Source organism: Culex pipiens, chromosome 3 (assembly GCF_016801865.2).
Source record: "Culex pipiens pallens isolate TS chromosome 3, TS_CPP_V2, whole genome shotgun sequence".
NCBI lineage: Eukaryota > Metazoa > Arthropoda > Insecta > Diptera > Culicidae > Culex > Culex pipiens.
This window is the reverse complement of record NC_068939.1, coordinates 106,540,168-106,563,320: the sequence shown is the minus strand read 5'-3', so window position 1 is coordinate 106,563,320 and position 23,153 is coordinate 106,540,168. Positions and strand designations below refer to the sequence as shown.

The 23,153-nt window shown below is 41.6% G+C and overlaps 4 protein-coding genes across 5 annotated transcripts in view; all 4 read left to right on the top strand.

The window, feature by feature from the left end:
- The window catches only part of LOC120421594 (neurobeachin-like protein 1), a 68,682-nt gene extending 47,043 nt beyond the window's left edge, over positions 1-21,639 (top strand). For both annotated transcript variants that reach the window (XM_039584830.2, XM_039584824.2), the window contains 7 exons: positions 15,370-15,636; positions 15,697-17,205; positions 17,287-17,459; positions 17,518-17,825; positions 17,891-18,005; positions 20,740-20,917; positions 20,978-21,639. In XM_039584830.2, coding sequence (XP_039440764.1) covers positions 15,370-15,636; positions 15,697-17,205; positions 17,287-17,459; positions 17,518-17,825; positions 17,891-18,005; positions 20,740-20,917; positions 20,978-21,140 — 2,713 coding nt within the window. In that variant the 3' untranslated portion in view covers positions 21,141-21,639. The remainder of the gene's footprint in view (positions 1-15,369; positions 15,637-15,696; positions 17,206-17,286; positions 17,460-17,517; positions 17,826-17,890; positions 18,006-20,739; positions 20,918-20,977) is intronic.
- Positions 501-1,772, top strand: LOC120421683 (larval cuticle protein A2B-like). Its single transcript, XM_039584918.2, has 3 exons — positions 501-1,064; positions 1,144-1,363; positions 1,469-1,772. The coding sequence occupies exons 1-3, from the start codon at positions 1,050-1,052 to the stop codon at positions 1,642-1,644; spliced, it is 411 nt and encodes a 136-aa protein (XP_039440852.1). The 5' UTR covers positions 501-1,049; the 3' UTR covers positions 1,645-1,772.
- LOC120421663 (cuticle protein 7) lies at positions 7,980-10,585 on the top strand. The gene is made up of 2 exons (XM_039584897.2): positions 7,980-8,360; positions 8,953-10,585. Exons 1-2 carry the CDS (start codon positions 8,349-8,351, stop codon positions 9,463-9,465), a joined length of 525 nt encoding a protein of 174 aa, XP_039440831.1. The 5' UTR covers positions 7,980-8,348; the 3' UTR covers positions 9,466-10,585.
- On the top strand, positions 12,882-14,073 carry LOC120421619 (cuticle protein 21). Its single transcript, XM_039584849.2, has 2 exons — positions 12,882-13,039; positions 13,124-14,073. Exons 1-2 carry the CDS (start codon positions 13,025-13,027, stop codon positions 13,826-13,828), a joined length of 720 nt encoding a protein of 239 aa, XP_039440783.1. The 5' UTR covers positions 12,882-13,024; the 3' UTR covers positions 13,829-14,073.
- Positions 21,640-23,153: the final 1,514 nt, after the last annotated feature.

The window sequence follows — 23,153 nt, the reverse complement described above, 5'->3', positions numbered from 1 at the left end:
GACGATGTTTTTTTTTTATTTATATTTTGTTTCAATTTTTCAAAAAAAAAAGTTAAGTAAATTTTCAATTAATAAGAATTTAAATTTTTAACGAAGTTTGCTGTTATTCAATCAAAACACACAGGGAAATGTATTATTTATATAGATACTACTTACTCTGCATCACTTGGTCCGATTTGGAATGAAACAAACTAAAAACTTCCTGAATTCAGCGAAAAAAATAGTATCGTATTTATGTAATCTTAATGTGGTTGACTGATGATTTATGGCACTTTTTTTATTGATCATGGAATTTTTTTTCGAAAAATGTTAAGGTGAAACGGAAAGAATGTTATGAACTCATTATGTTTCCAGTTTTAAAGTAAATACCGTAACTCTTTCTGTTGCAAACTGAAACCAGGATGATATTAAGCAAGCTGACGAGTTCAGTAGTGGGTTTTAACAGAGTTTAATCTTTCCGTTTCGCTTTAACTGTAGCAAATAAGAGTGGAAATGCTCTCAAAAGGAACAGACATCAGCAGCGGTCAAGGCCAGTGGTCAAAACACAAGTACCGTTGGATGTCATTTGACCTTCATAACAATTCCATTCAGTACCGTTTCTATGTCAATAATTTTCACTTTTTGGTTTAATGGATGATGTAACCGCTCAAATTGTCGGCTGCAAACTTTGAAAAGTGTGCCCAAAAATGATAACCGTTTGATTCATCGAATCGAAAACAAATAGCAACAAAAAACTGCAACGCTATTACGTATAAAGGTACCCGATTCCGATGGAGGGTGGACGCATTATGCTTGTGGCTCACGTACAAATTTATAATGTAAGTTATATTTTTTTCTGTTGCATCGACGCGTCACCAATCATGTACTGCCATTTTTGGACATATATTTAAATATAATTAAAACGACGAAGAGCGGGGCAGGGATTTTGAGTCCCTTTATAAGTGTGGTTAAACCTTCCCAGTGATATCAAAGTAGTTTCAAACACTCCAGTGTACATTAGTAGTTTTATCCCTCTAGTGCAGCAGCAAGTGTACCGTACCGAGTTTAGAATGGCCGCCCTCAAGGTATGAAGTGAAAAAGAACATTTGAGTGATTAGAACGTGTCTAAAGTGCAAAGTTGGGTTTTCCTCGTTTCCTCTACAGATCGTTTTGGTTACCGTTTGCGTGTTCGGAGTCAGCCAGGCCGGAGTGCTTTTGCCGGGAGCTCGATTGGCCGCTGCCCCACTTGCAGCAGCAGCAGTTCCCGTCATCAACACCAGCTACGATCCTCTGCCACAGTATACCTACGCGTACAACGTTCAAGATGCCCTTACCGGCGATCATAAGAGCCAGCAAGAAACGAGAGACGGCGATGTTGTGAAAGGTAAGTGTTGGCGTGAGCTTTCAGCGGTTGGAGCTTTTTGCCGAGCTTTCGAACCGTTTGCGAACGTTTAACTCCTATTTTTTTTTGCGCTTCTAATTTGATTAGGCTCCTACTCGCTGGTTGAACCGGACGGCACTGTGCGCACCGTGATCTACACTGCGGACCCGATCAACGGTTTCAACGCAATCGTCCAGCGCGGCCCTCTGGTACACAAGGCTGTGGTGCCCGTGGCCGCGGCCCCAGCTGCCGTTGTCGCACCAGTTACTAGAGTATTTGGTTAGGTTTAGTTAGACTGTTTTTTTTCTTGTTACTACTCACTCTTCCGAGATAGACTGATTCAAACCAACCAATGTTAACTGTACACTGTAGTCGTTAAATAAATCAATGTTTACCTAAATGAAACAAAAGAGCAAGTCAAGATTTTGAAACAACTACAATGTTGTCAAATGAAAGAAAAGGAATCTCCCTAATAATTAACCCGCAACAAACAACCACCGATAAGGAAATTTGCCATTCCGGTGTCTGTTAAAGATCATTAGTCAATTTACCTTGAGCCGCCACCGCCGTCGTCGCCAGTAGGTAAACCAGACCTTTGCTGACCACATGCACGCAGTTGTCCCATTCTGGTGCAATTTCGCAACGCACCTTGCCGCGTGGAAAATACGCACTTACCCTACACGCTTTAATTAGACCGTTTTGCTTCCAGTCGTTTCCATTTGCAGAGTAGAGTGTTTGTGTGTGTGTGTGGTTGTGGTTTATTAACAGATTTGCGCAGCACAGTCGGTAAAGACTTTGACTTTGGTCGTGGCGCGGTATGATTCTAGTAAAACTTACCGTTTCCTTATAAATTAATAAACTCATTACAACGTATTGCTACAAAACTTTTGTTTTAAATTTAAAAAATGGCTTTTTGACATTTTTGGACTATGTGAATCTTCAGAAACCCGAGCCCGAGTTGTTTTTAGGCTAGGAGTCTGTTGAGTTGGTTGTTTTGGAGAGCTGATGTTAGAAATGGAGTTGAAATCGCCAAATCTCCAGAAGCCAGAATACGAAGTCACTACGTTTTGTAAGTTGAGGTGACATTGAAAAGTTTTGGAAAGGATTGGGGTGAACAAACTTCGAAAACAAATATTCGATCTTGATGAAAGCATCGGAGGATCTCGGGTCCACATTCACAAAGCGGCTTCAATTACAATCTATAACTCAATCATGTTAACATGGTGAATGTTATCGTTATTGTCATTCCATAGGTAGTGTTCCTAGACAGTCCAGATACAGCTTGGAATGATACACTACAATTTAAAGAATTCAGAAAAAAGTCAACTCTAAAGTCGTGAATTGTGTTGATGAATTTCAGTACCACCAGTACCAGGAATTTATTCATGAGTATGGTGCATTTGCACTATAAACGTGAATAATTTTCCTCCCTGGTTTCTCAAATTCATGAACACAATTCACGATTTTGAGGATTGACATTTTTCCGTGCAGTTGTGTTGTTTCGATATTACCAGTTGTTTTGGTTGAACTCACAAACTTTCGCATATGATTTGAAAGCGATACCACTAGGCTACATGGATTGGTTGATTGATGATATCTTAAATTGGATTTGTTTGGTCTGATAATTATCAAATTATCGAAATTCTAAATAATTTGAATGCCTGAAGGATAACTAAAAATTCTACTTATACTGATACACTCAACCCCCGGTGGTTGGTCACTTTTTCGTTTGACACTTTTTTAGTTTGTACCCCGTTGGTTGGTCAAAGTCAAACTAAAAAGTGACGAACTGTCACTTTTTACACGGCGCTCACGCACACTATTAAAACAAACGTTTGGTAGTGTGTGTGAACTCCGTGTAAAAGGTGTGTCAAACTAAAACGTGACCCCGTTCGTTTGACAACAGTTGGTGTCAAACCATCGGGGTTTGAGTGTATATCATTTCTATACAAGATATCTACACCATACTGCCCATGTTCGCATAAATGTCCCATATGCAAAAACAGCAAGCTGTATACACAACGCAGTAGGGCTGGCCGCTTTAATTTTTGTAATACATTTTCGGGTGATCTCGGGTGTACTGCAATAATTAATATTGACAAGAAAAGTGCTTGGGGCGTAACAACATGCTTTCATTGGACTGGCTGCGTCTGTTTTAGATTAAATTAGATATGCAAAAACAGCAAGCTGAGAAAAACGCGTTTGAAGTTTGTCCCATACATAAGGCTACGTGTTAAGTTTTCACGGAAAAACTCGATTTCCTCCTGATTTCTAGAACAAAGTCTTGGATGTTATAGGCTTGTTTGAAAGAGCACACGAATTTGAACCTATCTGCATCAATAACTCAAATTCGATGATAATGCATATGGGACATTTATGCGATCAGAGGCAGTATACGGTTAACAAATTTCGCGCGTACTACGCAGTGCACAATTATGATGAATTCACATTCCATATTTTGCAACATGCGTTACTTGCGGTTTGGCGACTCGATGCCAATCCCAACGGATAACATTCCGTTCATACGCCGCTTCGTTTCGTTTGAAATCATTTATGCTCTCGTTATCGTGGCTTGCAATCGATACGTACCTCCAGCTCAAAGTTTGATTTATAAAACCAACCCCACGTTCTGACCTGTCGACGCACACCTGCGCACAGCAGTACCGTTTTGACAAAGATTTTTCTCACACAGCATAAGAACGTCGATTCAATTAACCACTTTTTAGTGAGTTGATAATTTTTCTGGTGCATTTTCTATGGTCACAACTGGTTCGCGTCCTAAGGTCCCAGCTGTTGGTGGCCTAGATGCTCGGAAAGAAAGAGAAACCAACCTGGCCGGTGCGCGGTAGTTCAAAGTTGCAGCAATCATCGCAGGAGGAGAGTCCGAGTCATTTGGAGCCAATCAGCTGTTTGGCCGCTAATATGTGGCTGCGGCCGCTTCAAACAGGTCTTTTTCATTCACAGACCCGGGCCCATTGACCGCCCGGCCGCCGTGCGCCCTCCCAGTACTGTACAGAGAGGATTCGGCAATTCGAATATCACTGATTCGAATGCCTTCGAACGAATTGGACTGAAATTTGATTACATTTTAAAAGAAATTTCTTATCAATTTATGAACACTGGGTTTCGTGCGTTTACAGCTGTCAACTGTTTCAAAGGGCAAACTTGGTTCGCTACTTCGAATACATTTCCAGTCAAATTAGCGAACCCGCTCTGTGTAGAGTAGAACTGTCAACCGTGTCCCGCACAAGAAGTGCTTCTGCAGCCTTATACTGGTGGAGTGCAGATTGGCGCAATTGAACTCTCGCTCAGAACCTGTTATACGTGGCACGATGCTGCCAATGCGCGGCGGATGGATGGACAGTTAGCGAATGTTGGAGTACTGTACGGGTGTATAATGCATTTTCTAATGTTTTTATTAAAATGAAATGTTAAAGTTTTAGCTTGTTTATTTAATTTTTATATTTTTTTGTTTTTTTGCCTCCCCTTCCCTCGACCTCGACCAGAGCCAAGGAACAAAAACTTTGAACAATATTTACCTGAATTCCATTGTTTTCCATGTAATTTTAGAAAAATCTCAATACACTCAACCTGCGGTGGTCGGTCACTTTTTCGTTTGACACTTTTTAGATTGTACCTCGTTGGTTGGTCAAAGTCAAACTAAAAAGTGACGAAATGTCACTTTTTCCATGGTGCTCACGCACACTATCAAAACAAACGTTTGGTAGTTTGTGTGAACTCCGTGTAAAAGGGGTGTCAAACTTAAAAGTGACCCCGTTCGTTTGACAGCAGTTGGTGTCAAACCCTCGATAGCAATAATTTTGTGCCAAGTCCGAGGTTGTGGTATTTACGAAATGGCCAAATATTTTAACTTATTTATTTAAAGTTTGCCAAAATTTTGGAAGTTTAACAAAACTGCAATTATGTTTCAAGATTCTTCCAAACTGTAGATAACATATTTTGAAAGTAAAATTTGAGTGGCGTACACGCAAAAAAATATTTCCGAATGTTTCATCATTTATGATGTAACACTTTTGCACGTCATTAAACATTTAAATTTGAATGCAATTTGATGCAAATTAGCAACAAATTATACGTAAAAACATGATTTTACACCCAAAGGAAATATATAGCTCAAAATCTGCAACAGTGGATTTGCTACAGAAAATGTTACATTTTATAACAGTTTTTGCAGCAAGCTCATAGCTCAATCACTGACGAACTGACGTGCCACGAGCAAACCACTTTTGACCGCAGTTGTCTTCTTCTTGTTTGGCGTTTTTGCTTCTAGCGAACAATCTGTCAACGGATTTTTCTCTCTTCCCTCCCTTCACTAGCTCTCTTCTCTCGCTTCGCGCCAATGTTTACATGCACACATTGTTGAAGTCAGCATAAACTGACACACGCTTTCGCCGAAACGAACAGCGCGCTCCAAAATCGTTCTGAGGGCATACTTTTTTGAAACGACGCAGATTACAAATTGAAGCATAGTCGCAATATCGAAAACACGTGTGGGAGAGAGAATTAGTTCAGTGAACCTGAAGGTAGATGGAGTTGGTGTTCGCTGGAGACTTTGCGGTCAGAATTCGTCAGTGGCTCAATTTTGCCCGCGTGTAAACATGTCAGCGATCTGCAGTTGTCACCAACACATATAATGCTGGCGCGTCCCCGAGCAACTCTCCAGAGAGAACAATATGTTCGCGCTCTGTCCCTCACAATTCATCAAGCGTACATGGCGCGGTGGTAGCGTGTCGGATCAGCAACCTAGAAGTCGATAGTTCAATCCTCGTTCTGTTAAAATACAATTAATACAATCAATCAGCCGTCGGTAATGTCGATAATTGTCGGTAACGGGCAAAAATGTCATACCCCTATATCGCAAAAAATGCATGAGGACAGATTTCATGCAGATTCTGATATACTTTCATTCCGCCATGTATCACAATCATGCGACCGCCGGTTGGGTGTACGTGTGATTCAACCGTTTACGTCGAATCTCAAGTTTACATCAACTGAATTTACATGCGATTCATTTTTTCCATGTCGAGTAAATTCACATATTTTTTATATTCTGAAAAAAATACGGGAAAATAAGTTAACTTTCAAACTAAGTTAACTAGTTTATTTATTTTGTGGTGTAGGGGTAAGCGTGGTTGCCTCTCACCCAGTCGGCCTGGGTTCGATCCCAAAAGGTCCCGGTGGCAAATTTTGAGATGAGATTTGTCTGATCGCGCCTTCCGTCGGACGGGAAGTAAATGTTGGCCCCGGTCTAACCTCTAATGGTTAGGTCGTTAGCTCAGTCCAGGTTTAGGAGTCGTCTCCCTGGGTCCTGTCTCGGTGGAGTCGCTGGTAGGCAGTTAGACTCACAATCCAAAGGTCGTCAGTTCGAATCCCGGGGTGGATGGAAGCTTAGGTGTAAAAAGAGGTTTGCAATTGCCTAAACAATCAAGCCTTCGGACACCTAGTTTCGAGTACACAGAAAAAAATATGGGTAATTCTCCGCCAACTCACACAGCAGTTGCCCCGACCCCTCTTCGATTTGCGTGAAACTTTGTCCTAAGGGGTAACTTTTGTCCCTGATCACGAATCCGAGGTCCGTTTTTTGATATCTCGTGACGGAGGGGCGGTACGACCCCTTCCATTTTTGAACATGCGAAAAAAGAGGTGTTTTTCAATAATTTGCAGCCTGAAACGGTGATGAGATAGAAATTTGGTGTCAAAGGGACTTTTATGTAAAATTAATTGTCTGCTCTACAACTTTGTAGAACATTGTTACACTCTAAAAAATAACCCTGCAAAGTTAGAAAAAACACGAAATTCAAAAATGAAAAATTTTGTTCTAAATGAAAAAATGACCCTTCTGGGACAATGTAGATTCGAAAAGAACATTAAATTTCCCATAAAATGACATGTTCCAAAATTTTTAACAGTCGAGTAACGGAAAATGGGAGAATTTTTAAAACTTTTTTATTGTTTTTTTCGATGAAAAATACGTTTTTTCGGAATTCTGAGTACGCCATCAAATCGGGCGTCTTTTCCCGATTTCGTGTGAGTTGGTAGAGAATTACCCATATGTGAATTTACTCGACACGGAAAAAATGAATCACATGTAAACTCAGTTGATGTAAACTTGAGATACGACTTAAACGGTTGAATCATACGTAAAATCAAGTTTTTACATATAATTTGTTGCAAATTTACATCGAATTGCATTTAAATTTAAATGTTTTATGACGTGCAAAAGTGTTACATCATAAATGATGTAACATTCGGAAATATTTTTTTGTGTGTAGGAATCTCGCAATCGAGAACACCAAGGCAATGCTGTAGAGCGAATAATTTGATTGATTTGATTTTTTTTAGTTTAATTTAAATTGAAATTGAACATCTAAACGCGATTATAACGATAATCGTGTATATTAAAAAGACAATCATCACACCGTCTTTGCAGATCCATTGAACCATTGAAAATCATAACTGAAAGTTTGTTGATTTTAATTGGGCCTATAAGATCATAATTCGGAAAGTTCGCAAAAAATGCGACAGTGTGAAAAATAAAGATTCAAACAATATAAATATTTTTTCAAATAAAACATGATCAGATACCTTTAACAAAACCCTGAATCCCCAAGTCACCCTCCGCTGCTGGTACAAAACGGTGCAAGCAACACGTGGTGGGAAGAAAAGCTGCCCATACCAACATAACATATGTTGGCGACGTGGAAAAGAAAAATGTATCACTTTTGCGGGGTAACATTTCCCTTCTTAGCAGAAAATGCAGCCTCCCCAGAACTCATTGGTCCTCGTCGATCGTCGTGCTTTCCAAGTGTATTTATAAGACCGTCTGGTACGATTCTAGCTCATACCAAAGAAGACATCTATCAGGCTCGTATATTGGTAGCCCAGCATCACCGAGTGCGTCGAGTTAGTGACAGAGAGTTAGAGAGTTTTGCTGTGTAGAGTGTTTGTGTCGTTCAAAAGGATCATCATGTTTGCAAAGGTGAAATAATCAGTGTTTGCTAAAAGTTACATGAGAATAAACCAGCAAAATATTCTTGGCAGTGTTTTTTAGTATTTGGAAGTGTTTATTTAGGTTTCATATTTTTTTAAATCACGTTAATGAAGTCGATAAAGTTCAACATTGAGTTCAAAACTCAAAACTAAAAAGTGCAAAGTTTTAGTAATTATAAATAGTTAGAGCTCTCACTCTAAAGTAATTTCGAGAGCAACATTAATTATAGGCTGTCCTCATGATATTTTAAACGAAATATGCATTAGCTGTTCGCCGAGTATACCTTTTTTAAATACATATCAAAATTTAAACATCTGACACATAGTGAAAAGTTCAAGATTAGCATATTCCCACAAAAAAATCGGGTTTTAAATCAAAATGACGTGGTTCAACGACAATTACAAAGCAATGAGTATTTTACACATATTAAAAAAAATGATTCATTTTTGTCGACGTGGATTTAGTGCAAATCATTGCACATTTAGTTTTGAGTTTGTAAATAGTTTATCAAAGTTAACTCAGAATAATTTTGCTGGAATGTTCATGTACGAAAACAATAGCAGTAACCTTTCTTCGTCAGATTGCAGCATTTGCGGCTTCCCTTGCGGTAGCGCTAGGTTCCCCCGTGTACGGCCCAGTCTCCTACGGTCCCGCGGTTTCGTACGGATATGCTGCCAAGGCCATCCAGCCGTTGCACACAGTGGCCGTGGCCAAGCCAGTAGTGGCTGCCCCAATCTACCACGCCGCGCCAGTCATTGCCCATGCTGCCCCGGCGGTCGTGAAGCACGTTGAGGCCTACGACCCGAACCCGCACTACAGCTTCAGTTACGGCGTTGCCGATCCCCACACCGGAGATTCCAAGCATGCCGAGGAGACGCTGGCCAACGGAGTGGTGCACGGAAGCTACTCGCTGACGGAACCCGACGGCACGATCCGCAAGGTCACCTACACCGCTGACAAGCTGCACGGATTCAACGCCGTGGTGGAGAAATCTGGCCACGCCGTGCACGCCGCGCCGGTCATCAAAAAGGTTGCCGTCGCAGCAGCGCCAATTGTGCATGCGGCACCGGCGTACGGTTACTATCACCACTAATCGACTCGGACCGGACGTCTAACACCAGCGCCAGCTCAGCTTGTATATGATACAGTTTTGTTTAAGTTTAAGCTTTTTTTTTGTTTTCGTTTTAAGGATAGCGCGTAGACCATATGAAATGAAGCAAGTTGACTTCGTAAGAGCGGAGATCGTTAAAAATCTAACAAAAATCAATAAAAAACAAGCATAAAAGCTACTGCCGGGTGTAACAAAACACTCACTGCAGTTGCATTTTTGTCGTACCTCAAAGTAAACGCCTGTATCTGTCCTCTTTCTTCTCAATAAAACAGATTTCACAGACCACCGAGTCACTATGCTTTGGTGAACCGTTTTTATCGACTCAGGCAGGACACTTTCCAGCTTCTGTTTGCACTTCTGCCACGCGCTTCTACATGTGAACCACGTTCACAGTAGCATTGCATCAAAAAATCGTACGCAAACGGAATGTTCAGCACGTTAATCAAATTCCACGGGTTTCAACTGTGACGTTGCCAAGAGCGAGCGATTCTTGTGGTTTCTTATTAAAAGGGAAAACTAATTACCCATTCTCATCGGCCAGTGGACGTCCGTTTAGGGAAGCCCTACATGGTTGGGTCTTCCTAGGCAAATGAACCGATTTCCAGCCTGCGCGACAACTTTTATATCGAATTCAAACTGTTGAAGCAAATATCGGCATGTTGACCAGCTCACGATATCCCCGCTTTGATTTTACGCAATTGAGCACTGCTGCTGGTTTGGCAGAGTACAGTGCGTCGCTTTGATGGTTGTCAAGTAGCTTCCACGACGGACGGACGCTGGCCTCATACGAAAAACCTACAACGTGCACCGTTCCGAAATGGCCAGCAAGCGCGGCTGCTCGGAGTGAGCACATGGTATGACGAATCTGGGTCAGTTTGCGATCGATGTGATTTTTCTAGACAGGATTTAAATTTAGTCTTTTTATTTACTCTGTTCATCATTATTTGGCACTCGATTTTCAAAAATTCAACTTACGTCTTTTTCGACTGATCCGGTTATGATTCATAGGAAAAAGACACATGTTTCAACGTGTAAAAATTTTATGAGTTTGAAAAATAGTATTGTTGTTTATGATAGTTATACACATCGTTTAGCCAGTTAGTCTGAGATTGGAAAGGAGTAAAAAAAATTGCTCGTTTCACAGTATTGATTCAGCAAAATATTATAAATCGAGAACACCCATTGGAGATTTCTACGTTGAAAGATGTGTTTCTCCTTCCTGATAAAGACTTTATTCGATTCGAAATTTGCGTTTTTCAGAAAAAAAATGTTTTCCCATATTGGGAGGAGACGCATGGTGTCTCAAGTAAATTCTAACAAATTGTTAACACTGGAACTCCCAACGCATGACCAACCTACACGGACGCCAATGCCTCCCAAAAAAAGTTGGAACGGTAACTTCAGCTCGCTGGTTCTCAGGCATAACTCAACCAATCGAGATGATCAAATCTGTGATTTTTGCGATCAAAAACATCGTTCAACTTTTTTATGCGCATGCCTGTCGTGTTTTAAAACTTTTTACATTTCTTTAAACTATGCTCAGCATGGACTTTTAAGAAAACTATTTTTTAATAACTTTTTTAAATTTTTTACTTACTATCTCAGACGTCTCCTTCAGCATAAAAAAACACATTTTTCAGAAAAACGCAATTTTCAACGATATAATATTTTAAGGTGAAACAGAACATTTTACGTATTAATCTCCCATGGGTGTTCTAGATTTATAATATTTTGCTTTCTCCATTGTGCGTTTGAAAGCAACACAATGGGTCAATTTTGCAGATGTCCTTCAAACTGGTGGTGCTACCTGAAGACTTTGAAGAAAAATTCTACAAATTCGGTAACGTTCTTAACACTCAAACGTTCGGGTAGTAATCTGAACCCTATTTTTTTTCTTAAAAATTTCATAACTTTTGGTAGAATTGACCAATTTGGATGCTTCCGGTTGCAAATGATCCAAATTTGTCTATATTTTTAACTGTCAGATGGGGGACAAATATGGTCCACTTTTACCGGAGATATTCCGGATTCCGTTGGGGTACCTCGGCCCTGCTATATGGGACTTTGGTCAATATAAAAAAATCTATTTCACAGAACAATGCCGGAAATGATGCAAAACTTTAAGACATTATTCTAATACATCATCCTGCAAAAATAATTGACATGGTCAAGACCTTTGGCCACCGGAACAGGTTCCAACCGGAAACAGTTCACTGAGCTGATGTTGATTGGTGCCCAACTGGAACCGGCCCGGTGCCCCTTTGACTTATGTCAATTATTTTTGCAGGATGATGTATTAGAATAATGTCTTGAAGTTTTGCATCATTTCCGGCATTGTTCTGTGAAATAGTTTTTGTTATATTGACCAAAGTCCCATATAGCAGGGCCGAGGTACCCCAACGGAATCCGGAATATCTCCGGTAAAAGTGGACCATATTTGTCCTTCATCTGATAGTTGAAAATATAGACAAATCTGGATCTTTTGCAATCAGAAGCATCCAAATTGGTCAATTCTACCAAAAGTTATGAGATTTTTAAGAAAAAAAAAATAGGGGTCAAATAACTTCCCGAGCGTTTGAGTGTTAAGGATGGACTTATCTTTTCGCAATCCTTGGGAAAGTTTTTCTCTGACACACGAACTGTGGCTTATACGGGTTTTGAAAAATCAAGAAAATTGTTAAGACAGTCAAAAATCTTAAAAAAGCTCCTTCCAGGTCCTGTCGCAACTAATCGCAGTGTTGTTGTGTATACTATCAGAATTAAATCAAATATTTTTCTTTCCGAAGTCAACGAAAGTCTCAGCAATGTTGTAAAACATTTTTTTTAAATGGCCAACTCAACGCCCAGACGGTCTGCCTGCTAAGCAACCGCGACACATTAATTCGCCAATGCCACGGCAAGTGCGCGTGCCGGGTCGACGTGACCACCGCGGTGTCCGATCCAACCCTGATTTACTGATTTCGTCTTTCGCCCCAACTCTTGTTCCAGCATAGACAGTATGTTAAGGTTCAATGCTCGCTGACGGCGCTGGCCTTCAAACGACCTTGGGGTTTTCCTCTGGCAATCTGTAGGCGTGTGACTCTTGGCCATCGGATTGACATCGCAGGATCCTTCTGATCAGTTGTCCAAATCTAACGGTGTCTAGATTTTTGGAGTGTCACCTACGCCACCCTGCCTGGCATTGCCCCAGTTGTTCCAGTTGGTATCTGTGCCGTTGGCAACCGAGTGGCCGTTTCGACTTCAATATAAATTACATTGAAGTGTCGAACGGCGTATCGTAGTAAATTTGATAAAAGTACGTGACCGCGATACATGATCAGGATGCGCTGGTGACTTGGACGAATTTCTTTTGCACTGCCTTCGGCTGGAACCGGTGGTAGTGGTTCGCGTTGCTCGTGGTTCGTTCCGATGTGTGGATTGGATATTTCTTTCTTTTTTTATAATTTTCGGTATAAAAAGGCTCGACAAACTACGATTGATATGTCAGTTAGCTCTTCACTTTTCATTTGAACAGTGTGAAACACCCTTTTCTAAGCCTACAATGAGTTTGCTTAAAGTAAGTGTTCTAAATAGTGCAATAGTGCAATTGGTGAACAATACATAGTGTGCAGTGGAATAATTGTGATTTGAATCATTCTAGGTTGCCGTTTTCGCCGCACTAGCCCTGTGCGCTAGCGCCGAGCCTAAACCAAACCCGGGAGTCCTTGCTGCTCCGGTTGCCCCCGTGGCATACTCAGCCCCATTGATCCAAGCTCCAGTCTACGCTGCCCGTTACGCCTCTCCCTATGCTCAATACGCCTACAATGCCCCGGTTGCTGCTGCGTACGCGGCTCCAGTTGCTGCGGCCTACAGCGCTCCTGTCGTTGCCCGTTACGCCGCTGCACCAGTAGTGGCCGCTCGTGCTGCTCCTCTGGTTGCTGCCCCAGCTGCTCCGTTCGTTGCTGCTGCTCCTGCTCCAGTTATCGCTGCCCGTGCTGCCCCTCTAGTTGCCGCTGCTCCAGCTGCGGTTGCTGCCCCAGTTGTTGCTGCTCGTGCCGCTCCGGTCGTTGCTGCCCCAGTCCAGGCTGAGTTCACCGATGCTTACCCACAGTACCAGTACGCTTACAACGTGCAGGATACGCTGACCGGTGACTCTAAGACCCAGGAGGAGACCCGCGATGGTGATATCGTCAAGGGATCGTACTCGCTGATTGAACCCGACGGCAGCCGTCGTATTGTCAACTACTACGCCGACCCAATCAACGGATTCAACGCTGTGGTGCAGAAGGATGTCCCGGTTGCCGTTGCCACTCCGGCCGTTGCCGTCGCTGCCAAGACTGTTGTTGCTCCAGCCGTTGCCGTCTAAGCCGCTTCTGGTTGTAGTTTCTGTTGTTAATGGATCATAATGCTGTGTAAATAGGACCGACTCCCGAGTGTAAATAGTCATTAGGACCCCAGTACCACCATCTGCTGTGCAACTTTAAGCAATCATCCATTTGTATATAAATTCCACTGTTAAAAAAATCATTGATGCTAAAAGACATGCACTTTGTACAGAAAAAAAGATTGTTATGAACAAAAATATAAAAATGCAACGCTTATTTTATAAAACATTAGTTTCACTATTTTCCTTGGGGACAATGTCACAGTGCAATGCATATTATTTCGGATCATGCATGATGTTTTAAATCTTACTTTCTGGAGTTTTTTTAGGACAATGTTCCATTTCTATTTTTTTAGTTTTTACTTGTTTTTTAAACTTTCTTTAGTAAGAAGAATTCAAAACAGGCAATACAAAAAAAAATGGCTCATAAAAACTTTACACAAAACACTCCATACATACAGTTCAGATTAGAATATAGGCATAACAAACTCGGAGTTTTGCTAGATTATATGCATGTTCCGATTTATTTATTGGTTTTTGCATCGCAATCATTTTACAAAAAAATCGAGAACAATATTCAAAACTTGAGTTTTTTTTAATTTATTTGGAAAACATAGACGATTGATGTAATTTCTGAAAGGAGCAACCGTGGTCGTAAGGTTACGAGGTTAGCCTTCTAAGAGGAAGGTGATGGGTTCGATTCCTGTCTGGCTCAGCAAGGTCAGATTCATTTCAAAGAGTAAAACTGCGTCAGCGGAATCCTGAACGTAACGGAATGGGTTTCGATTAGTGGCGTACTGATTTACCAATCCAAAGGTCGCGAGTTTGATTATCGTACCGGGATGATGAGGTCTAAGGATCAAAAGATTGATACAAAAAAACTTTTCCATCGAAACAAACAATTACTGACCATTTTTATTGTATTCATCCAACATTGGGGAGAATCAACTTTAGAAAAAAAGAAATATAGTCTCTACTTTTTATCATGGATTTATTTGTCAAACTCTTAAGTAACACGGCGAGTGAAGTTCTCATAATTATGTCAAATATCTTTTTAAATCGTCTGCTTTCACATTTGATACTTCAACGTAGAATGGTTAAGTGGATGATGTCCAAGAATTGCACACCAACAAAACAATTGCTTCATTTGATCATTAAATCAATTCATCCTCCCTGAACCACGAAGAATTCCTTTTCATTTCGTTTTTGTGAACCGATTTTTGACTAGTTTCGACAAAGATTTATTATAGTCAGAAAGTCTAATAAAAATCAGTTCTTAAGCTTCGGGATCGATACTCATGATAGACTTCGCCTGGATTGAGTTTTATCATTGTTAAGGACAAAATCACGATTTGAATTTGAATCATAATATAAAATTGATACAAAAAATTAAAAAATCCGAGCCACCTAATGAGGGCAATCATCAATTCATTTATTAATATGTATCGCTATCCTAAATATAATTTCGAAACAAGAACAACTGATTAATTAAAAGAAAAACTCTCTCTCTCTCTTGTCTACAGCACCACCGAGGAGGAGTTTTGGCGGTTGTCGCACAGCGAGAATAGTGTCCGCATGCGGCTCAAGCTGGAGCCCGACCTGCAGCACGATCCGCACACGGCCGCCTCGAACATGCGGGACAACACGACTTCGTCAACGGCCCACAGCCGGCGATTATCCAGCGAGCTGGGCTCGACCATTGCGGCGCCGGCCGCCCTCGGTGGCGAAAGCATCGACGAGGACATCCTGCTGCTGGAGGAGGAGCTGCGCAACAGTGCGGAACCGCAAGTGTAAGATTTGGGTTATTTGTTTTGCTTTAACATGAGCTTTGATGAATGACTTATTTTTAGACCCGAGACTTCAGGAAAGGAGAAGATTGTAATATCGCAGGAGTGTGAGCTGATAACGCTGATGACCAGAGTGAAGGGACGATTGGATCTGACCACAAATCAGATTATTTTCACGGAAATGGGTGCGATTCGGGACGATGGCCAGCGGCATGATTTCAAATTTCCACTGAGTCAGCTGAGGGAGCTTCACTTGAGGAAGTTCAATCTGCGAAGGAGTGCGCTGGAAATGTTTCTGGTTGATCAGACGAGCTACTTCTTGAATTTTACTACCAAAACCAGAAACAAAATATTCACCAAGATTCTCAGCTTACAGCCACCGAATATTTTGTACGGCTCTGGGCGGTCGCCGGCGGAGTTATTGAGATCCTCAGGACTGACTCAGAAATGGGTAAACAGGGAAATATCGAATTTTGAATATTTAATGCACCTCAACACAATTGCTGGACGATCGTATAATGATCTTAGCCAGTATCCGGTATTTCCATGGATATTGGCGGATTATACGAGTGATATTCTCGACTTGAACAATCCAAAATCCTTCAGGGATCTCAGTAAACCGATAGGCGTAGTCAATCCAAAGAATGAGGCCGAGGTTAGGAGTAAGTTTGAGAGTTTTGAAGATCCATCCGGTTTGATTCCAAAGTTCCACTACGGAACCCACTACTCAAACTCTGCTGGTGTGTTGCACTATCTGATTAGAGTTGAACCGTTTACTTCGTTACACATTGAACTTCAAAGTGGTCGCTTCGATGTCGCCGATCGCCAGTTTCACTCAATCCCGCAAACGTGGAAACTTCTGATGGATAATCCGAATGATGTGAAGGAGCTTATTCCGGAATTCTTCTACTTTCCGGAATTTTTGAAAAACATGAACAACTTCGATCTTGGCATTCTTCAAACCACAAGGGAACGCGTTGATGATGTGATGTTGCCTCCCTGGGCCAAGTCAGCAGAAGATTTCATTGCAATCCATCGTCGTGCGCTGGAATCGGAGTATGTCTCGCAAAATCTGCACCACTGGATTGATCTTATTTTCGGCTACAAACAAAAAGGACCTAAAGCAGTGGAAGCATTGAATGTTTTCTACTATTGCTCTTACGAAGGAGCTGTTGATTTAGATAAAATAACGAACTCGGTTGAACGCGAAGCCGTCGAAGGAATGATCAACAACTTTGGCCAAACCCCCTCCCAGCTTCTAAAAGAACCTCATCCCAAGCGACTAACGCAGGACGACCTGACAATGAAGCTGTTAAAGCTTGAGTTGAAGAAACCCGATCTAACGTTGATTCTGGATCGTGTCAACTGCATCAACTGCGAGCTGGCCACGGACAAGGACCCGGTCATCTACCTAAGCACTCCTCGAAGCCCACCGCGATCATTTCTGCAGAGCAGTCCGGACATGTTAATATCGGTGACGAAAAGTGGCATACTCGGCTGCCACAGCTGGATGTCGTTCGACAAAGAGAAAGGATTCCTGCTGGAAATCGATGCCACTACCTCCAACTTAAAGTATGATAATAACTGGCTTGCATATCAATTTGATCGGCTATTAATATTTATTTATTTTTTCTCATTGCCCACCCCTAACAGAAACCGAAAAAGACTAGTCGGCCCGTTCCATCCTTCGGTCAATTTGAATTCGAATTTATTTGCCGTCAGTATCGATGGCAAATATTTGTATGCCGGTGGCATCTGGGACAATTCAGTTCGAATATTCAATATGGCAAGGGGAAAGGTGGTAGCTTCGGCGATTCATCATTTCGGTAGGTCTTTTAACGCTTATGAATTTATGTATAACACTCCAGTATCGTCATCTTTCAGATGTGGTGACCTGTTTGGCACTGGACAGTTGCGGATCGTACCTGGTAACCGGCTCGAAGGATTGTACCTGCATAATATGGTCGATTAGCAACGGGACATCGACCGGGACGACGATCGTTTCGAACCTTCAGCCCAACACGGCCGCGTTGAATCAAAATCTGGCCGGAAACGTGGTCGGGAGTGCAAATGTGGTTCATTTAACGAACAATCTCACCCCCAAGCCCGTCCATACGCTGTACGGCCATGATAATAGCGTTTCGTGTGTTTCAATCATGACGGAACTCGATGTTGTAGTATCAGGATCTCTGGTGAGTTATTTTTTGAGATATAAGTGTTTGGAAATTCTATTAATGATTTTTCTTTACATCTTTAGGATGGTACCGTAAACATGTATACCATTAAGGAGGGACAATTTGTGAGGACAATAAATCCAATTGGATGCACTGGTGTAAACATAGAAATATCATTCATCACACAATCTTATCAAGGTAATGTCAACAAACTTTAAATTAAATTTATAGAATTATATTTATTGCTGTTGTCCAATTTTGGGTCGTTAGAGGGCTCTTACAAGTTCCCTGGAAGATCATTATACAGTCCAGACTCGATTATCCGAAGGCCTCGGAAAAATTTCACTTCAGATAATCGAAACTTCGGATAAATAGATCACGAAAAAAAAATTTTTTCGTTGCCTATTTTTTTATTGTCGGGCTTAAGTATGACCCCTAAACTACGTCAAAGTGATTTGAAACTTTTAAATCCAAGATAGAAAGCTTCATCCATAAAGTACGTCACGCTAAAACCAGCTAAAATTTACCCCCCCTCCCCCCCTTTGTCACGCTTTTCCTATACTTATAACACGCAATGTCACACTTGCTCAGACCCCCCTCCCTCCCCCCCTAGAGCGTGACATACTTAATGGATGACGCCGAATAGTGAGGGCCTCGTGGCGCGGTGTTAGCGGCTTCGGCTGCCGATCCCTAAGTTGCTATGGAGCGCGGGTTCGATTCCCGCCTTATCCTCCTGGCCTTCTATCGGATGGGAAGTAAAACGTCGGTCCATTTGCGTAAAAGAGGTTTTGGGTGACTCACCACACATAACCTTCGGGCGCTTAGAAATGAGCAGAAACTTGGAACAGAGACCACAAAAGTAATTCCTGTCTACAAATCCGGAGACACCAAAGACCCAAGCAACTACCGTCCAATATCCTGTCTCTCTGTTCTGGACAAGATCATCGAGAAGCTGCTAGTTATCAGGATTATGGATTATGCTAACCATCTCAAGATAATCTACGAGCACCAGTATGGGTTCCAGAAAGCGAAGAGCACCTTACACGCAACCTGTGATCTTGTAGAAGACATCTACGACTCGCTGGACAGACGGGAAATTGACGGAGCTGTGTTCATTGACCTTAAAAAGGCTTTTGACACCATTGACCATCAACTGCTACTGGAAAAGCTGAGTTCTTATGGATTCAGGGGCGTGGCGCGATCGCTTATCCAGAGCTACCTGTCAGACCGACTACAGTTTGTCGCGATAGGTGAATCTCGGAGTTCACCAGGCCGCGTGACTACCGGTGTTCCGCAGGGTAGTAATCTCGGTCCAATCCTGTTCCTGCTGTTCATAAACGACCTGGCGAAACTGGGTCTGCGAGGAAAAGTTCGTTTATTCGCTGACGATACATCTCTGTTCTATAAAGGCAAAGATTGTACAACCATCCAGCAGCACATCCGAGAGGACCTAGAGAAACTCTGCAGCTTCTTTCAGACGAACCTCCTCTCGTTGAACCTGGCCAAGACGAAATACATGCTGATACACTCCCCCCGAAGACCGCTCCCAACACGTCAGCCGATTCTGATCAACAATCACACAATTGAAGAAGTTTTCAATTACCCATTCCTCGGACTTACCCTGGATAACACAATGAGCTGGGACGCTCATATTGATCAACTGAAGCGGAAGCTATCTTCAATAGGTGGGGTCCTACGAAAGGTGTCGTCGTTCCTGCCACCATCTGCACTAAAAGCTCTGTATTTCTCGCTTGTCCACTCTCGGCTGATCTACCTGATAACTATCTGGGGACATGCAAATTGTCATCGTCTCCGGGAGCTGCAAGTTACACAAAATAGGTGTCTTAAGACCGTTCTCCGCAAGCCGCATCTGTTCCCTACGCGACAACTATACGAGGATCCCGACAACTCCTTTCTACCAGTTCGAGCTCTGCACGAGTTGCAGATGGTGACTCATATATGGAAGAACCCCTCCCTAGGCCAGGGTAGGATGCACGTGAACCGCGCCAGTCGACAGGAAGGACATTTCTACCTTCCGAGGCCGAGATCAGAATTCGGGCGGAAAAAAATCAAATTCATCGGTTGTAAAATCTTTAACGCCCTACCCCGCTCCTGCAAAAACGCCACATCCCTTCCAAATTTTAAGCGATCCTTAAAATCGATCATCAAAGCGAGAATTACAAACTACCTGCCATAAATGCCACTAATGCCTTGCGCACTGTTTTCTCGTTTCCGCCCGCCACACCGCCACCCAACGCCCGCCTCATCGCCACCCAACGCCCGCCACATCGCCACCCAACGCCCACCACATCGCCACTCAACGCCACCACATCGCCACCCAACGGCCTCCATCCACGCCTAAGCGTATCGCTATTACACTATGTTAGATTAGATTAGATAGGTTAAATGCAATCCCTTCACAGAGCTCCAGCTCACTGGGAAATGCATAGAAAGCATATGTACTCACAACGTTCAAAGTATCAAAAAAGAATAAAACAGTACACAACCGAGCCTAACCCAATCTGGGTAGGTGAATATTCTCAGCAACGCTGTGAAGTGCGCAATTCGGTATAAAAAAAAAAAAAAAAAAAAAGACCCGGGGTTGTAAAGTGGATTGATTTGCTTTTTGTAAATCCAAGATGGCGGCCAATATGGCGGTGTTAAAATAATGAAAAAATGCATTTTATTATTTAATAGGCAATCAACTATTCAAATTTGACTAACATGGGGTTGCAGAACTCAAATTTGATGTTTAAAACAAGAAAAAGAAAAAAAATGTTCGTGATTCGATTATCCGAAGTCCCATAAAAACCTTCGGATAATCGAGGCTTCGGATAATCAAATCTAGACTGTACTTTTGAAAAAGTTTAAACAGGCTAGCCAAAAATATCAAAACAATTCACCCAACGTTAACTTACCGTACTGTTTTCAGGTCATGTTGCATTTTCTGCATTCGACGACACATCACATTCGGTTCACGTGTTCAGTATTAATGGCGTTAGTTTAGGCTCCAAGTATGTGTCTGGCCGCGTAACAGGACTGACAACCTCCACGGACCACCTGGTTGTCTCCGACGATGCCGGCGATCTTACCATGAGCCGTTTATATGGGTGAGAACGGATAATCGTATACCAGCGATACACATTTTAATACTTTGACTTCCATTCTAGATTGAAGCCAATCTTTGACATTCCACTTCATATTCCAACCCAAACAATCGTGGCCACTGGCGGTGGAACTCATCTTCTAGCACCACTGCGCGACGGAAGCCTGGCCGTGATTGGCATCATGCAGCCCATTGCCTACAAGAAGCACGCCGTCATGATGGTGTAAAGATAAAAAAAAACCTCTCCCTGGAGTGTAACTCGTCAATTACAGTATTCCTTCTGATTTCAAGTGCCACATGCGTACGTGTGTGCGTGTGTGCACTCTTCGAAATCTTATTCCCTCCCCCTTAACATGGGTAGTTTGTGTTTGCCCTAAAGTTAGACAAAATAAGATACAACCTGATAACCCTTCTGGGAATAATATACCGGTATAATACATGAATGTTAACGATCGTGGGGTAGTAGTAGAAACGTTGATTCAACCGTAGTGAGCAAACCGCAATAGATGAATATTGTTTGTGATGATTGGCAACACCTAACCAATAATTGTAGACGCAACACACACCTCCCACTGAACGCTGAACGCTATGCGTTTCTAGATTTGAGGAACAAGTTGAGATTAGTGTGACAACATTATTGCATATTTGGTGTGATTTTAGAAGAATTGTTATTTCTAATATATGTTGTTATTTTATGGATGTATAAGTAAACCAGCATACACATAATTTATTTATTTTTAATTTAGAAATTATGAGAAACTTTCCCAACGAAACACACCAAATACGAACATGTCACGATCAAATCTTAAAAAACAGGTTTTATTTTATTTTGTGATAAGTATTGTCCGTTGTCGCCAGCAGCCAACATTTTTCAACGATCCGATTCACTAAAAAAGCACTAAAAGACTGTTGGTATACAAATCTCGGGTATGTTTGCAAAAGGTCGCACCCGCCATTTCGACGTTCCGAGAAAAAACGCGTTATAATGTTTGACCTTGAATAAACAAAAACTAGTGCACGCAAGGTAAACAATAACAAACACGTTTTGTTTGGCTGACCATTCTGTGCAATGTCCCGAAGTTTGATTGAAGTTGGTTGCTGGAGTCCCGAGTTAAAATTACAAATGTTTACGGTAGTCTAAATTGTCCATACAAAAAAGTTTTTTTTTGTTAGGACAATTGTTCACGAGGGGGGGGGGGGGGGGGTTCGAAATCTTCAAAAAAGTGTCCACGTGGTTTATGGATGGTCCCTTACCGACAAACAATGAATATTTGATTTGTTTTGAGATACAATTAAATAAGTGTTGTGATATCGGTTACGACGTATTGCAAATTAACCCGTGAATGATCCATAACTCCCTCAAGACGGAACTTTAATCCGCAACCTCGCCATTAGTGCTGAGATGAGCTGACTGTTACACCACTGAGCTGCCCTAAAATGCGAGATACTTCTCACTGAGAATTATGGCTCGAGCCTCGACTCGATTCAGGCTCGATCTCGAGCCAGATCGACTCGAGGCTCGAGCAAAAATTCTCGGTGGGTTGCATTTTTGAGGTCTCTACAGACAACATCGGTTCAAAATTGTGTGGTCTTTCAGTAAAAACTAAAAATATACAGTACTTTTTTCTAGAAATCTAGAGAAAATCCAGTTACTTTTTTTCTCTTTGTTTCATTGTTCAACGACGACCATCTTTTTCATTTTTTTTTGTTTTTTTATCAACATTTTTGTAATTATCTGCTTTACAACTCTGTGAAACATTGTTACACACTCAAAAAATATCATGGAAAGTTAGAAAAAAAACACGAAAATTCAAAATTATAATTTTTGTTCTAAAATGAAAAAAAAAAAAAAAATACTCTCAATAACCCAGCAATAACCCAGCAGATTCAAAATGCACATTAAATTTCCCAAATATTTCCCATAAAATGACATATCCCAATTTTTTTTTGCGGTCGGGTTGCGAAAAATGGCACAATTTTGAAACTATTTTTGCATTTTTTTCGAAGAAAAATAGGATTTTTCGGAATTCTGCGTAGGGGAAGTATACCCATTTTAATCACTCTAATCCGTTTAACCAATTCTCATCACTTTTGCAGTTTTCCGCTATCAAATCTAGATTACTTTTTCAAAACAACCAATGCGCCATGGGTTTCCTATGTACATAGGACCTTTTGAAAAAGTTAGCGAGAAATCAACATTTCTAGATACATCAACAATGGATAGTTGCTTGCTCACTTTT